Source organism: Brassica napus, chromosome C9, assembly GCF_020379485.1.
Source record: "Brassica napus cultivar Da-Ae chromosome C9, Da-Ae, whole genome shotgun sequence".
Taxonomy (NCBI): domain Eukaryota; kingdom Viridiplantae; phylum Streptophyta; class Magnoliopsida; order Brassicales; family Brassicaceae; genus Brassica; species Brassica napus.
Window position 1 is genome coordinate 50022720 of NC_063452.1, and position 17487 is coordinate 50040206.

General features: G+C 39.9%; 2 protein-coding genes across 2 annotated transcripts; one reads left to right on the top strand and one right to left on the bottom strand.

Moving 5' to 3' along the window:
- The first annotated feature begins 13020 nt into the window (after positions 1-13020).
- LOC111210249 lies at positions 13021-13561 on the top strand. The gene is made up of 3 exons (XM_048768076.1): positions 13021-13054; positions 13151-13240; positions 13383-13561. Exons 1-3 carry the CDS (start codon positions 13021-13023, stop codon positions 13559-13561), a joined length of 303 nt encoding a protein of 100 aa, XP_048624033.1.
- On the bottom strand, positions 13530-15379 carry LOC106406151 (protein OCTOPUS-like). Its single transcript, XM_013846755.2, has one exon. The coding sequence runs from the start codon at positions 15227-15229 to the stop codon at positions 13736-13738; it is 1494 nt and encodes a 497-aa protein (XP_013702209.2). The 5' UTR covers positions 15230-15379; the 3' UTR covers positions 13530-13735.
- Positions 15380-17487: the final 2108 nt, after the last annotated feature.

The following is a 17487-nucleotide window of genomic DNA, read 5'->3' on the forward strand; positions in this document are numbered from 1 at the left end:
GAAGAAGATGTTGGTGATAATGATGAAGCTGGTGAATGGGAAGAAGATGGGGAGGAGGAAAATGGGGAGGAGGATGCTGATAATTCTATTGTTGGTGAAACGGATCAGAATGGTGGGGATTACAGTCTTTATGGAAAGGTTCCAGATGAGGACGAGGAAGATGATGATAATATTTGTTTTGAAGAAATCCAAAAGACATATGCTAAGACAAATGCTATTGAAGGAGGAAAATCGAATGGTACCAGTATCTATGTCAACCAGAGTTTTGTTAGCAAGGGTGCACTGCTTTCAGAGCTGCGGTTGGCAGCAGTGAGGGGTAAGTTTTCTTTCAGATTATACAAATCAACGAAAACTCTCGTTGTGGCAACATGTCCGGTTAGCTATTGTGGATGGAAGGTCAGAGCGAGTGTCAAACATGGGACAAACACGTTTTGGGTAACAAAGTATGTGGAAAAACATTTATGCTCAGCGGGAGACCGAATCGCTCAGCGGAGACACTGTACTCCGAAGTATGTAGGTAGTCTTTTCATTGATCGTGTTGGAATCATTGATGGGATAACTCCGCAGCATATCACTGATGCAATGAGGAACATGTTTGGCATGGCGCTTGATTACACCACTTCATACAGAGCACTGTTATATGCACAAAGATTGGTGAGAGGATCAGCAGAAGAAGGGTATTCGCGTCTGGCATCATATCTCGAGCAAATCTCCATTGCAAATCCTGATTCTATCACGGCGATAGAACTTGATTCTATGAAAAGATTTAAGTATCTATTTCTCTCTTTTGGAGCTTCTATCAAAGGTTTTAAGTATCAGAGAAGGGTCATTGTGGTGGATGGAACTCACCTAAGTGGAAAGTATGGAGGAACTATGTTAGTTGCAGCCGCACAAGATGGCAATTTTCAGATATTCCCATTGGCTTTTGGGATCGTGGATGAGGAAGATATACCTTCTTGGGAATGGTTTTTCACAAAATTGGCTAGTTGTATATCTCATGACAAGCCTCTGGTGATAGTCTCCGACCGGCACAAGGCCATTAAAAGTGCGTGTGATAAGGTGTTTCCTTGGGCAACCCGAGGAATATGTTATTATCACCTTCAAGATAACATTGTCAAAAAGTTTAAAGGGAAACATCTCATGTACTTGGTGAAAGGGGCTGCTTATGCTCACACGGTTTACGATTTTGACCGGTACATGGCTGAGATACGGAGTGCAAACCCGGAACTTGCAACGTATTTGGAGAAAGCCGACGTCAGGCTATGGTCAAGGGTTTATTGTAAGGGGAACAGGTTCAACATAAAAACAAGCAACATTGCTGAATCTATTAATTCCGCACTGAAGCGAGCAAGAGGATTTCCGATTACGTTCCTGCTGGAGTTCATAAGGCAGAAGTTAGGAAAATGGTATTGGAAAAGGAGACAAGATGCTTTGAGTCTCACAACTGAACATAGCGGGGGTGTTGAATACTTGCTTGCTGTTCGAGAAGAGATAGCGGGTACGATGACGGTCGAACCAATTGATGGATGGCATTTCTTTGTCAAAGGTGGCAAAATGGACTGTGTGGTTGATTTGGAACATGCAAAGTGTGATTGTGGTGTCTATGGAGTGGAGAAAATACCTTGCTCTCATGCTATAGCTGCTGGAATACATGCTGGTTTGCATATCTCCACACTTGTATGTCCACTGTACTCAAAGAATTATCTGTATGCAGGATACTCAGAGAATATATATCCTATCGTGTCACAACATATTGAGGAACGAGAATGCTTTCCTCCAGAACTAAAGCGTGGTCGGGGGAGACCGAAGAAATCAAGATGGCAATCTTGGTTGGAGCTATCTAGGATGAGAGGACACAAACCCAGGAAGAAACACAGGGCACGGAGATGCTCAAACTGCAAGGAAACTGGCCATACGAAACCACAATGTACACAACCAGTTGACTAGTTGTCCAGACGACCTAAATTTAAGTCGTCCAGTGTATTTTATTTTTAGACGACCTTCTACTAAGTCGTCCAGTGTATTTTATTTGAAGACGACCTTCTACTAAGTCGTCCAGTGTATTTTATTTTTAGACGACCTTCTAGTGTATTTTATTTTTAGACTACCTTCTACTATCCCTTCAAGTCGTCCAAACCTTCTAGACGACTTATTTGTAAGTCGTCCAGTTGGAAAACCTTCCAGACGACTTATAATAAGTCGTCCAAACCTTCTAGACGACTTATTTGTAAGTCGTCCAGTTGGAAAACCTTCCAGACGACTTATTTCTTCCAGACAACTTATATATTTACAAATCTATACAAAGACAAGCTGAAATACAAATACTTCGCTTGTTAAAAAATCATGTTCAAATACAAAGACAAGTTCAAATATAAACACTAATCTAATCATACAAGCCCACGAACTTATCACCATCCACATTTTCTTTTAGATGCTGATCAACAAGCTCCTTCCATATATCCACCGCCATATTATCCCTCATTTTCTTTGCGTTGCACCTAGCAAAGTCTTTAGGGTCAAAGGAGACCCCGAGAGCATGACATTCAATGTACTTTACAGTGTACACGCCACAATCACCATTGTTGGCCGTGGGTACACCTTTCAGCGGTCTCTCATATGTGTATGGCTCCAACCCGTATTTGACCCGTATTTCGTCGGTGGCTGCGCACTCAACAAGCAGATAAGGGACCATCTGGAGAAAAGGCTCCATTATCGCATCCCATGCGTCTGGTACACTAGATGAAGGTATGCTGTCCCAGACGACTATGTGCCTCTTAGGGATCGATATCCAAATAGCAACCCAATGCTTGTCGTCCAAGTTCACTGGCGCATAGATATCATCAATGTCCTCCCCCCACTTCTTGTTTGATTGGCAAAATGAAGGTATTGATCCGTCATAAAAATACGACGCCCCACCAGGTAGAACTCTTCCTAAACCTTTGTGATCAGGTTCCGATGTTTTGAAGAGGTGATACTGCTCTCTCCAAGACTGGGAAAAGTTGTGATCCAGGAAGCACATTCGCTCGCTCCTGAAAGCTTGTGGGTTCTCCTGATACCTCTGCCTTAGCACATTAATCCAAGCATCTATATGCTGCATATTAAATATAACAAGTTAGAAGTTACCAGACGACTTAAATATAAGTCGTCTACGTGGTCGTCCAAGTAGACGACTTTCCAGACGATTTATCTTTAAGTCGTCTGGAAAGTAGTCTACTTGGACGACTTTGTAGACGACTTAAATCGTGTGCAGAAGACTTACGCAGTCTTCCAGCCATCCTCTGGCTGTCCGGAGGAAGTGGTACCACCTTGTTGGTGATGTACGTGGTTTGTCCTCGGTCTTAGTTAAATAATGACTGCAAACAAAAAAGCAATCAGTTTTGGACGACTAAATCAAGCTATTATGGGTAAAGCAATCACTTACGGATCAGTTTTCAACCAATCAGCGAGTTCCTTCAACTTATCTTTGTTTACTGGCGGAAATGGATTATAGGCTGCCACTTTATCTTTTTTTTTCTCTGCCGTATAAGGAGATCTCACAGTGGGAGCAGGTTTCTTCGCTCGTTTACTCTTTGCACGCTTGTCCAATACAACCAGGCTCGGTTCTGAAACTGGATCGCTTGGCTCGGTGGAAGCGAGGCTCGGTTGGTGATCGGTGGAAGTGACAGCAACAATCTCTTTGGAGGTCTTATTTACCGAGTTCGCCTCGGTTGCTGTATCCTCCGGCAACCATCTCTGCAATAAAAGTTGCACACAAGTTAACTCTGGACGACTTAAACAAAAGTTGTCTGGACGACTAGTTAACCCTGGATTTGATACTAACCTCTTTGATTTGAGGAGGCTGTTTCTTTTGAGGAGGAGGCTGTTTCTTTTGAGGAGGAGGAGGCTGCTGCTGTTTCTTTTGAGGAGGAGGAGGCTGCTGTTTGGTTTGATGAGGAGGAGGCTGGTTACTAACCACGGTTTCATTGGCATGAGGGGTAGCCTGTTTGTTTCTACCCCCGGTTTCTTTGGCAAGAGGGGTAGCCTGTTTGTTTCTACCCCCGGTTTCTTTGGCAAGAGGGGTAGGCTGTTTATCTTGAGGGGTAGGCTGTTTATCTTGAGGGGTAGGCTGTTTATCTTGATTGGTGACACCAACCTTCTTCTCCACAGCTTCCAATCTATCGGACAACTTCCTAAACTCCCTCATGCACTTATTAAACCCTTTTTTCATGCAGTCAGCTACGCCCTTGAACATAATTTCCAACTCCTCTCTGGTCACCCCTCTAGCCTCTTCTCTAGCCTCTTCACTAGCCACTTTAGGAGCCTCTTTACGAGCTTTCTTCCGAGGTCTTGGATTGTCTTCCTCCTCCTCCTCCTCCTCCTCCAACACAACCATCTCTTTGGCCTTCTTTGATGGAGTCACAACCTTAGGTTTTGTATTGACCTTAGTACCAGTGACTTCCCAGCAATCCATGGTCCACTTCCACGGTCTCCGCTCATACATGACTTTAATGATGTTCTCCGCGGGCAGGTCCTCAACCTCAGAGTCCCATTTTGGCCACATTTCACTAATGTCCTTCTCAACAAAGTTGATCACGCGGGTCTGCAGTAAATAGAAGAATCGAGTTAGATATTTGAAAAAAAATACTAAATAGACGACTTAATTATAAGTCGTCTACTAAGTCGTCCAGCTGGAAGACCTTCCAGACGACTTATAATAAGTCGTCTAATAAGTCGTCCAGATGGAAGACTTTCCAGACGACTTAATTAAGTCGTCCGATAAGTCGTCCAGCTGGGAAGACTTTCCAGACGACTTATTATAAGTCGTCCGATAAGTCGTCCAGCTGGACGACCTTCCAGACGACTTATAATAAGTCGTCTGCGCAGTCTTTTGGATTGAAGTAAATACCTGACTCAAGATAGCAGCTTTCATTGATCTGCGGCCTCTGCTGCCCTCGTAAGCCAGTATCGGTGGAGACGGACTGTCTGCTCTGGGACCACCAATACTAGCACCCAATTCCGGCATAGCTGTGTACGTCCAGACCTGAAGAACTTGTATAAACCCATCCACGGTGTAACAGCCAGCAATTTCTTTGTTCCACAAAGAGTCCATCAGCACCTTAAATGCGACTCTCCCCCATGGATAATTCTCAAACCGTTCTAAATCCATCACTAGCCTTGCCAGAGTAGATCGTGTAGCGGTTGAAAACTTTCTCCCTTCAATGAATCCAGTGAAGATGGAGAGGTACGCGAGCCGCTTGCGATCTTCCCTGGACCAATCCCCGCATCTCTGCAGTGCTGCTATTATCTGATCAGTAGTTGGCCCAGCTTCCAGATGAACTCCCAGCATCCCCCAGAAAGAAACCATCTCTGGGGTAACGTCACATTTTGGTGTCTCAAGGTCCTCGATGTACTCGCAGTTTAGACCAGTGAGGTTTTCAAACTCTAACAGTGAAAACCTCAAAGGTTCTGGACCAACGAGAGACCACATCTCATACTTCTTCTTAATGTCCAGCTTGAAACTGAGCATGTAGTGAACCAGCCTTGAAGCCCAACCAAATCCCTGCTCCTTGAACTTGATGAAAACTCCCAAACTCGACTCCTTGAGCTCTTCAAATTCGTCATCAGTAAGAGCTTTCCTAAGAGCAGTATGCAACTTGCTGTTATCCGTATGATACGAAATGCTATTGTGGGCTTCTGGTTCTTCCCCTGATGTGTATAACCTACGGGGGAGTTCTGGAATATCCATCCTTTTTGTCTGCAAAATAATCAAAGACAACAATATAAGTCCAGACGACTTAGTAGACGACTTATAATTAAGTCGTCTGGAAAGTCTTCCAAATGGACGACTTATATTTAAGTCATCTACTAAGTCGTCCAGTTGGAAGACTTTCCAGACGACTTAAATTACTTACAAGTCTTCCAGTCGCAGAAGGAGTTGGAGTACTCGTCATTGCGGTTATAGATCTGAAAAAATAAACGTGAAACGGTGAGAATGAGTAAATTGATAGAGACAACGTTTTATGTTCATCTTTTCCTCGAGATTGATGACTTAGCGGCGTTAGGGTTTACAGAGAAACGGCGCTAAGGTTTACAGAGAAGAAGCGGCGGCGCTAGGGTTTAGAAGAAGCGGCGGCGCTAGTGTTTAGAACGTTGGTGACCACGGTGGCGAGGGCGACGGTTTGTTCGGAAATAGTGGAAGCGGCGGCGCTAGGGTTTAGAGGAATCGGCGGCGCTAGGGTTTAGAGGAATCGGCGGCGCTAGGGTTAGAAGAAGCTGCGGCGACAACGGTGAGAATGAAGTGAGATAGATAGCCGATGTTGAGAACGATGGTTTGTTCGGAAATCGTGGGAATTCGAAATCGCCTTTGAGAGAGAACTGTTAGGGTTTCTGAATATCGCGAAAAATGAAAAAAAAAAAAAAAATCACCTTATATATTGGGTAAATAATCCGGTTAGCTTTAAAATTACATTGGTAAACTTTAAGGTTTGGTCCGGTTTAGACGACTTATTCTGGCTGATAATGTACAACAGACGACTTAATATTTAGTCGTCTGTTTTCAGACGACAAAATATTAAGTCGTCCTAGACCCTAAAATGAACCCCTAAACTAAAATGACTAGATTAACTAACTAACCACGTTATAAAATCAAATTATACTTAAATAGTGTTTACTATACACAGAAATGAACACGCATAAGTAATTTTAAAAATTTTCAAAAACGGTTTTAATGCTTTCCAAAATCTAACCCTAAGAACACATACAATACTACAACATATGTTGATGAAACATAAACTTAAGAATATCATGACTCACTACTTTCACTCATCTATGCTGAAAACAATTGAAATTTGTTATATCTTAATTTATACCTCCTAAGACATATGTTAATTACATAATTCCCATTTTTCACTTATCAAAATATTTTTTACAAAATTTTTAAATTATGTTTAAGACTAACTGTCCAGACGACTTTAAGTTAAGTCGTCTGGACGACTTATTTTCAAGTCGTCTAAACAGACGACTTGCGAGGGGTAGAAACGTAAAAAGAATTCCGTTTTTTTGTTTGGTCACAAGGGGATAGTTGTAATTTCAATAGCCTTTTAGGTTACTTTTGCCTTTGACCCAAGTTGGGGTATTGTTTTGGGTTTGACTCCAAGTTTTGAGTCACACTTGGCAATTCTCCCTAAGTAATATGATGTATTATGTTGCAGTTTATGATCACAAGAGAAGCAAATATACGAAGATGAGGTCCACTTATGGTCTTGTATTGTTAATGTAATAGCACATAATCGTGGGTCTTGTTTTTGTATTGTTAATTTCGGATAATGAGATTGGTTAAGTTTTAATATATTTAATGTTTGTTTTGTTTTAGTTGTCCGGCCCTGTAATCTTAGTAGTGTATCTTATACAATAAAGGAGGCTTTGCTCTCTCCACGATCGTCCACGTCATCAAGAGAGAGTTGGGCGTTTTTTGCCACATGTCCTTAAAAAACATTCACCGAAATCTTACTTATATTGGGTTTTTGCTTTACATTTGGGTATGAGCTTCAGAAAAAAATTCAAACCCATTGTAAAATTAGGTTTATTAGTGTCTCGCCTAAAACCTTCCTATTTCATCAGACCAAAGTTTCAGAAACTTAAACGTCTATTGCCTTTCCATTACGTCTGCGACATTCAGTCAACCTCATAGCTTCCCCAAAGTAATTGTCTAAATCTGAGTATCAAAACCCCAGTTTCTAGATCCTCTAAACCGACAAAAAAAAGTCCAAAGAGTTTTGATTCTTTCCTTGAAGTAAAGCTTGAAACTTTGATATATAAATTAGGATTAAGAGTTTACCTAGGTTTTATTCGATTTACCCTCTCTTCGCTCAATCTAGACCTATAAATAAGAGTATTTGGTGCTTTGAGATTCATCAGTTTCTTGCTCTCAAGCATTAAAATCCTTAGAAACCTCTTACCAGGAATGGCTGCCTCATCTACTTTGCTCGCCAGGTTGAAAGCGGGACGCTGCTTCAACACCGTTTAATTCTGGTTGCTGAGATTTTGGGAAGCTCGGAACGATCATTTCGCTATCAACTCAGAGAGCATGGAAGGATCTCTGGTGCTTGCTTTGATGCTGAACGAGGCATCATCCCCGGTGTCCAGGTAACTATCGCTCTCTTTGCTTTGTGTCATTAGATTCATTACATACCAATCTTTGTGTGATGTTTCTTTGTTTTTTCCGCATGTTAAATGAATAGACTACTAATCCCTTCATGGAACTTGCATAACTAAAGCTCTTAAAAAGGCTAAGCCCCGCAAAATTGGAATCTTCGATGTTGGTACCCAGAAAGGTATGCAAATAGATTCTTGGAAACTACTAACGGAAAAAGAGGGCGAATTAATTTTAGAGAAAGTTGTGTGTTTTGTTTTGTGTGAGCACGTAGGTCGGTGAAGGAGATTGTTGAAGTCGTCTTGCAAGAATCATGAGGAGGAGGAGTTTAACTGGAGCAAGAGTTCCTTATGCTTTGAATTTCTCGGATGTTAACAGAAAATCCTCATTACATTCAACAGCCCTACTTCAAGATTCACTTATCAGAAGGCTTTAGCTTCAAAAACCTACGTGGTATGGTCCACCAAAGGTTGTTCTTTTTATATGATTGAAACTTGGCTTGAACTATAAAAATATCCTTGCTTCTATGACTATATCCAATTTTAATCATATGATTTAACTTTTTTTTTTGGCTTCAGGGTACCTCCTTTGCAGGGCCTTGGATGGAAGACAAACGTATATCTTCCTGGTGGATGGTGGACTTAGGCGAAGATCACCAGGTCTCTCCTCCATTACTTCTCTTTCGATCACATCATTTGTTTTCTTAAATACACATGCAGTCCGAGAACTTCATAACCTGAGTAACAGAAAAGTTAGTTTGTTTTTAGTTTGATATCTAAGAACCTAACCAGCTGAGTATTGTGGGATGCAGCTTATGTGCAACTACTACACTTTCAGACAATGGGTCAAGAGCATGCGCAAGGTCCTGAAAGTTTCAGGTATTTTATCTTTATGTTTAAGCCTATACTTTATGTCTTATTAAGACAAGCACCTTAGGAAGATTATGTGTGTCTTGATAGGTATGAAGGGATCAATAGATGGGAAAACATGGACGGACTTGAGAACTCTACAGTTACTTCCGTTGAAAACTACACTGTAATGAAATGGCATGTTGACTGTCTCCACTACACACGTGTGCCTTTCAACTACCATATCTAGACACAGTGAAGGAAGGTTTCCAAGTATGGCTTTTTCCTTCTATCTCTGGTGCTCAGTGAACTGTCTTTGTAATCTTACTTATACATGACATGGTGTGTTTCCAAGCAGCCTTTGGAATATGTTTATTTTTGTGTGTTTGAGTTTTGTTAGTGAAATAATTAGTTTATTGACTTATTGATTGATTTGCAACAAATCATCTCTGTGATTTGTTTTTTGACTTTTGTGATATTGTTCGAGAGTTTCTCGAAATTTTTGTTTCTCGAGCTGTTTGAATGGTGATAAACACAATGGGATGGATCTTAGGTGAGAGTTAAATGATAATTTGCATTTATAAACTGATTTTGATAGCGTTTTTAAATCTCCTTTCAACCAAATGAGATTTTAGAATATAGTTTCCTTCTTCGCTATAAATCAAAACACAATACGAACTCCTGGTGTGAATCACCACAACGTTTTTTTTTTCAAAAACAGACAGCTTTAGAAAATGAATGTACAAACTCAGCTACTCATCGATAAATTACTTCACAAGCAAACACAAGCAGCTCCAATAAAAATTGAATTTTAAAACTCTTCATTCTTAGTTAACAAACTAGAAAGGACGTAATTTCGAAAAACAAAAATGGAGCCACCAAATTTATTAGAACGATAACCTATCTTCTGATTTCTTGATGATCAAGCAAATAAATTGTCTATCAATTTGACCTTAGTCGTTTCAAACACATTAAAAAGTAACATAATCCATTTGGTAAGGAATTATACATCAATGGTCATTTAAGTGAAATGCATAACATCCACAAAGAAACCTTTTCATCCTAAAAAACGTCTGGATTATCAACATATTGGTTGAATTAATTGGAAGTCAGCCTTAATGTGTAACTTAAAGAAGACACAAACAAATATTACTGCAACTTACTGACATAAGATAGATTTCATTACACAAATATGAAATATAGTCAACCACTAATCTAAAACAGTACACCAAAAATTACTAAATTCAATAACAGATGTGATAAAAAACAAACCACATTAACAGACAAGAAAAAATGAGTCGAAACAAAAAAAATAGTTACATGGAAATCAAGGTCTAGGAACATAGTAAACCACCAAAATAACTATGGCGTAAAACACATTCACATGAAATTCTCCCTATCACTCCTTTATCAATCACCCCAAATCACCTACGATCTAAGCTCCAAAATCCACATGCAATTCACTACTACATTAAGGAAAATTAAAACAATTACCACAAACCACTAATACAACAGCCATAACTGGAGCAAACAAAAGAAAATGTATAAGATATAAATGCTTACCCTTCTTATCCACATGCTATTCGTCTTCTTTACTATACACTCAACTTGCACGAGAACCTATCATTTTCTCCTCGGCGTATCCAACCACGACAACCATAAGATTGTAAAACTATGGAAGTACGCATCCGTTGACCTAAAAGCCTATAATTAGCCCATTATAAAAAAGCTACAATTTAAAAATCAGCAACAAAACAATATGAAGATATAGTACAATAATTGTATAATGCGACCTTTTAGAAACAATATGAAGATATAGTACAATAATAGGTATAAATTACTAAATTACTATTTAGTAGAAACAACTATATATCCTAATGAAAAACGAAAAGAAAGAATCCCCAACAACTACAAACACACAATAACATAATCTATGTTTTCTAGAAACCCGTATCGACCATCAAAATATAACATCTCCCAACAACATCATATGAAGCAGCTAAAAGAACAGATACACACGATGCAAGAACTTATCTAGAGATACTGGTGTTTCCATGATTACAAACAAATATGAACTCATTATAGAATAAAACATATGAACCCGGCGCGTAGCGCCGGAATACCACTAGTATAATAATAATTAGATGTAACAAACTTTTAATGGTCCATAAATTAAGTAATTTTCAAACAAAAATGAAATGGTCCAAAATTTAAATGACAACTTTCAACAGTAGATAAATTTAGGACCCTAAATTAATAGATTAGATATGTTTTAAAATTTTCAAACATATTAATAAAGCATATTAAATTTTAGTTATAAATGCATAATTTTTTGTGATTATTTATTTTTCATAATTTAAAATCAATAAAAGTCTAATAAATATAATTAATATTTTAAAAATCAATAATTGACCATTATTATTTCATAAAAATGAATTGAAGATAGTATCTTTTTGAAATAATTTTTTTTTAAAAACACAATGTAATGAAAGGGAGGGAGTAAACAATAGCCTAGAACATCATAGAAACAGCATCCTACTACTAGACAAATGTGGGAACCGAAATTCACACCGTCGATTTTCATAATCGGAGGAAAGTCAGGAAACCCTAACTTTCCCTGAGGTCTCAGATTCTCTGCGAGAGCCAACGACAAGTGATCAAATAAATGCGAAAAATATGAACAGATAACAAAACAAATTTATAGAAAAGGTAGATCTTATTTCGAATCTGCGTAAGAGCGTTGCGATCATTACAAGAGATTATAAAAGTTTCGGCCGCAAGAGCTGTCAGCGAATTACCTAGTTCTAGCAACCTAAAACCTTAAACCTAGTTGAGTCGCAGCTCGATGACAGAAGATGAAAAAGATATGAAAATGGTTTTGATTGATTTCGGACTGAACCTTATGAAAGGCTGCCTACGTACCCCTTTCGAGGATCAAGCCAAAAGTAGTTCAAGAGTGGACCAAGAGATCGAACTGCTTGTGCGCGTTTGTCTGGTAATCGGGTGCCAGTCATAGAAACAGAGCATGTCGAGAATAATGCCTCAATGTTTTGCCGAGATTTCTCTCATTTGTGCCTCTCTCCTAGGACTCCTTATATACTCCTCCAAGGTCGATTTTAGCTTTTCCCTTCCTGCCCTTAAGCCGTCTTAAGTGAAAAATGGAGATATTCCACTTTTTTCGATCTTTATGTTTATCCGCGGAAACTTAACATTTTTTCTGCGGAAACTTATCTTTATATTTGTTTTTATAAAAACATAAACCGCCATAGTATCTACGAGCTCATTCTTAAAGAATCTTAAGTGAGCTTGTAGTCGCGTTTTAGACCTCGTTGGGCCGTCTTTCGTCATGAAACGTTTGTTATGATTTTCTTTTCGACAAAAACAAGTTCTCGCGGTTTTTATCGTAAAGTTTCAACCGTAACTTTGATCGGAATGATGTGAGAAATAATATGGCTGCGGTACATGGGAGCTAGCATTGAGAAACATACGAGAATGAACGGATTGAGGTCGTACCTGTTGATCGATATCCGAGACAGTTCGGTCGCTACGCAGCGACCTGGTCTGCGCCGGATCGGTCGCGGGTCGGTCGCTACGTAGCGACCGACCGAGTGGCTTGGTCAGTCGCTACGTAGCAACCGGCTCGTTCGCGGACCGGTTGCTACGTGACGACCTTGTTTGGATCCTTTTCTGACGTTTTATGAACGTGTTCTTGGACTATTGGTGTTTCGGATAGGTCTTTCCAATAAATTTATTGTAAAAAAATTTTCAGTAATTTTTACGAAAATTACTTCTTTGAAAAGTATTTTTCGACGACATTCAAGCGTTAATTCTGTCGTGATCGTTTTTGACCCCGACAACAAACTCGCAACGTCCAATCATTTCGTAAACGTTTTTCAGTCAATGATAGTAAATAGTAATGCCCGAAACAAAGTTGACTGGGCCTATATATCTAAAACGACAGCGTTTGCTGAGCTTTCTGTGTAGTCTGGCTAAGCTCACTGATCATCCTACAGAAGCTTGGTCGTAGCTAGCTCGGAGAAGATGGCGCGGAAACAGTTTCAACAGGCTAAAACTGGCGAGCTTGTTTCCCGACTTAATGTGTTCCATGAAATGTCTGAACGAAATCATGTAAGCTCATTTTGACTCTTCTTGTTATTTTTGTGTGTGACAGGAATAGAGGCCTTGAAGTCGATGGATGCCGACAAATACCTTAAGAAGGTTGGACTAGGGCGTGGCGATATGTTCTTTTGGAAACAAGTTGGTAAAGCATTGCTATGAACCTACACAATCTTTGGCGCGGCGTGATTATACAACGATACTTCTCCTTTAGGGTGGTGGACGAGACCAGAGGAGGAGAGAGAATTGGCTCATTTGTATGAGCGGCCGTGAGTTTCCTTATCCAGGTGATACAGAGGCCATAGAGGATTTTGTTGCAAAGGGAGGAATGGTCGGCACAAGGATTGGTCCTAAAGGGATTGTTGAATCCGAAGGTGAAGCTGATAACTACCAGAAAGAAATGGAGAAGAAAATGTTTGACGAAGAGGCTCAGATCAATCTTTCAACAAAATCACCATTGTATTGAACTCTTGAGAGCTTTGATAACACATAGAAAGTAGACAGAACAAAGATAAGCATATGATCTGGCTTCATATTATCTATAGAACAATGGGATAACAAGTAAACATACATATGGTAATGGGCAATGGCTAATTACAACACAGTACTATCAAATATAATTATCCATCACACATCAAGACTAATTCATCAGCCTACTTTTCCCAGAGCTGCTCTTTAGTGGCGTCAAGTAGAATCTAACCATACCGTTTCTGAGGCTATCCGGCGAGTACGAAGCACCACCAAGCTTGGCGTCTCTCTGAATGTCTTCGCACAAGCTTCTTCTTGCAGGCTCAGCACCGCCAGTAATAGACCCATGGAACAGACCATCACAAGAGCTTCTTCCACCTTCGAAGCCATTAACAATAGAAGCACCATGAAACACGCCACCATCACAAGACTTCCTTGCACTAACGCTGTAACTTCTCAAGAGTTTCTCGCTAACATCACCGTTGCTTTCTCCTTTAGCCACTCTCCTAAGCTTCAAGAGAGACTCAGCGAGAGAACCCTCCACTGCATTTCCTCCAAGTTTCAAACTTTGCTCGGTTTTAACCTCGTTGTTCTTCGCTTTATCACCTTTCCTCTGAATCAACCCCCAAAGACTCCATCCTTTCCCCCATTTCTTTCCAGCCTTCTTCAAACCAAAACCATCCTGCTTCACCTCACCACCACCAGCAACACAAACTACGCCTTTGGAAGCTAACTCTAAGCTCTCCGGTTTGTAGTTTTTGATGGAATACCAATTCGAATCTCTCAGTTCCCTCTCGGTAACAAGCAACTTAGCTCCATGAAACAAACCAACACCTTCAGGTGACAACTTTGCTTTTACATCCACCAATCCATGCCTCGATGACCGATCAAAGCTTCTTCTCCGCCGTGAGTCCAAGTAGTAATCCCTCGTCTGAGCTGTCCCGCCTGGCTTCTTCTCCGGCGAGGCTTTACCATCTTCGGTCACGGATGACAAAGGTATCAGCTTTGGATACGTCTTCCCGATCAAGCATCCGTCCCATGACGCTCTAGGCTCCTCGAAAGAGACTCGACACAACCTGGGATCCACATCACATGAGCGACGGCCAAGAGCTGTTTTCGAGTAAACGTCGCCGTTTAGGGCGTTCTTGGGATGTTGTTTGAGAGAGAGTTTCTTAAGCGTTCTGCTGAAAACAGATGTGAAGGAGGAGGAGGAGGAATCTTTGTCGTTGCTCTTCTTGATTTGGCGAGTTCTTGATTCGAGATCTATAAACTCCTTCATCGTCTTCTGCTCTCCGTCTTCTTCAAGGAGCCTCATACTCACTCTTCCTTCATCTTCTTCTTCTTCTTCCTCCTCTTTCAAATCTGGAATCCGAATCGAGCTCCCTAGCCTCTCTTCTTCGTCGTCGTCGGCGAATCGGTCGTGGAGAGAGCCGTCGTCACACGATCTGCGTCGTGGCTGGTCGAAATCTGCGGCGGATGCGTCACGGACGGAGTGCGAGCGAGCACGGCGGAGCTCGGGGGCTTGATCGGAAGAGAGAGCTTCGATGGTGGAGAGGCGTTCTCGGAGACAGGTGGCGCAGAAGCCAGTGGTGGGTTTGGAAGTGGGATGACGGTTACAGACGGCGGAGTGACGACGGCGACGGCGCTGGGATTGGTGGTGGGTCATGATGGCTTTAGGGCTCAGGAGTGGTTTCAGTAGTGAACGGAAGAGAGTGGAGTCGTCAGTGACATTTTTGGAGAGAGAGAGTGGCGTTGTCAACACTATTGAACAACCCCTTTCCCTTGTCTTAAACCCTTTTTCTTCATTTATATTAAATGAAATACCTTATTTTTAATGTGTTAGTGCGTATTTATGTTTATTTTGTACATTATTTTCTTCCAAAATATCATTTTTTGAGCATTTTAAGTTTTAGTGAAATTAGTATTTTATTTATTTATCCAATCCATGAGGTAGCTTATTTTTCTTTCTCAAAAAAGCTTAGTTTTATCATTTATTTAGTAATATTTTCTTTTGATAAAATGATATTTACAAAATTTAATGAAGAGAGTAAGTAAATTGATATGTTGTTGCATACATGCTTTTATGTTAAATACAATTTCTATTTAGATACTAAAAAATGTGTAAATTTGTTATATTAATTGTGCTGGTGTAGACATCATTTTCATCATATGCACCTAAGTTATGTTAGTGAATGTGGTGAAAATGATGTGTACACCAGCACAGTTGTCAGATTTCTCAACATACTTTAAAAAAAAGTTCAAAGAGGCAAGACATATTTTGGTTGCTATAACACTTGTTCTAAGTGAGAAAGTATATAATATTGACGTGTACAATCTGATATGGAGTGTTCGGAATTTTATAACCTATTGTGGTAAAAGCTCCACCAGTTTGAGAAGCTAGATCGTTCTAGGACTTGTTCGATGTTTGGAGTTGATTTTTGTCAGAAAAAAGAAGTTAGTGAAGTTAATGTTATTGTTATGTTTTGCAAGAACATAAAAAAATGGAGAAAAGGAAAATAGTATAATTGTGTCACATGACTGTGGCAGAGAGAAACAAAGGAACATGTGTACAAACACATCCCATTATGGGTCTGACCTCTGCGTTTGTAGGACAACATAAAAGACCCTTAATTAGTGAAATCTATAAAATAATTTAATGGATGGACCTAAGAATTATTAAATGGTGAAAACACGTGTGCCACTATAGAGTACTTGTCTTGTTTGTTTGTTTTAACCTTGGGAGTAAATATTTGGCTGCTTAACCGTGTTGCTTTGGTCCAGTGGTATAAGAGCTTCAGCTAGGGTGTCTGCTTCTGGGTTCGAGCCTTGACCATTGCAGAATTTACATGTGGGCTGCAGCACCCGAGACCGAAAACCGTTACACGGTGAGTCACATGGTGACGCCCTGGTAGCGTCCATGCTCACTTCGGTTTCTAGTCTGGACCACCTCGATAGAGCCAGGATAGTCGGTTAGCAAAAAAAAAAAAAAAAATATTTGGCTGCTTCCATCATTTCTTTGGATTCCCTTCGAATCAATAAATTAATTCAATGTCAACTTTTTGTAATTCTTTACTTGGATGTATTAGAGTTTTTATTAGTGGTTGATTTTCATGTAGAGAGCAAAAAGAGTTATAGTTTAGTGCAGCAAGATGCAACGTTTGAACAACATCCTTTCTCAAGCTACGACCTTAATTTTTTTTTTAAATAAAGCGTGTTGTTCATATATTGGATCGTCATTATTTGTATAATTAATTGTGAAACCGGAGAAAACTAACATTGTATTTGAAAAATAAAAACATTTACGAAAAGGTGACCTATTCGTGATAATATCCTATTTTATGGCATTTACCTAAGATATAAAGGAGTAATTTTCTCTAAACTTGTGTGGATAGCAACGACCGACGAGTGACATAGAGATTCGGAGTTACGACAAGTTCCCAAAGAGTGTGTTTTGTTCTTTTATTAAGCAATAAAACCATAGCAGCAGGTCCCAAAAATACACCAGCCATTGTTTTGTCTGAATGTGATTTTACTGATTTCTCTTTGCCCCTTTCTTTCCGAAAAGTATTGGAATTTTCCGACGACTTTGTCCACCAACGGACAAAGATGGCTAGACAAAAGTGTAATTTTACAATGCTCATCCAAACCACCTAAATGAAAAATTGATAAGTTGATTTTTGGTATATAAACAACTCTGAAACAAACCTAAGATGAATATATGAAAATAAGTTAAACTGATTTATAAGACGCTAACCATGATAGACCGATCCAATCCCCCCCCCTCCAAAATATAGATCGATCCATATAAATTCAGTTTTAATTTAATTAACTAATAAATTCATAAACAAAGAAAAACTGAAGAACTGTATTTTTGTGAGGGCAAGGCCGTTCGTTATTCGGGCCCAATAGGATGAAAAATAAACC

Bases quoted from the DNA above. Each gene is read 5' to 3' on its own strand.
- LOC111210249 (XM_048768076.1), top strand. From the start codon at position 13,021: ATGGCGCGGAAACAGTTTCAACAGGCTAAAACTG. The intron at 13,055-13,150 runs GCGAGCTTGTTT...TGTGTGTGACAG, and splicing joins GTTTCAACAGGCTAAAACTG to GAATAGAGGCCTTGAAGTCG. The intron at 13,241-13,382 runs GTAAAGCATTGC...TTCCTTATCCAG, and splicing joins GTTCTTTTGGAAACAAGTTG to GTGATACAGAGGCCATAGAG.
- LOC106406151 (XM_013846755.2), bottom strand. From the start codon at position 15,229: ATGACCCACCACCAATCCCAGCGCCGTCGCCGTCGTCACTCCGCCGTC.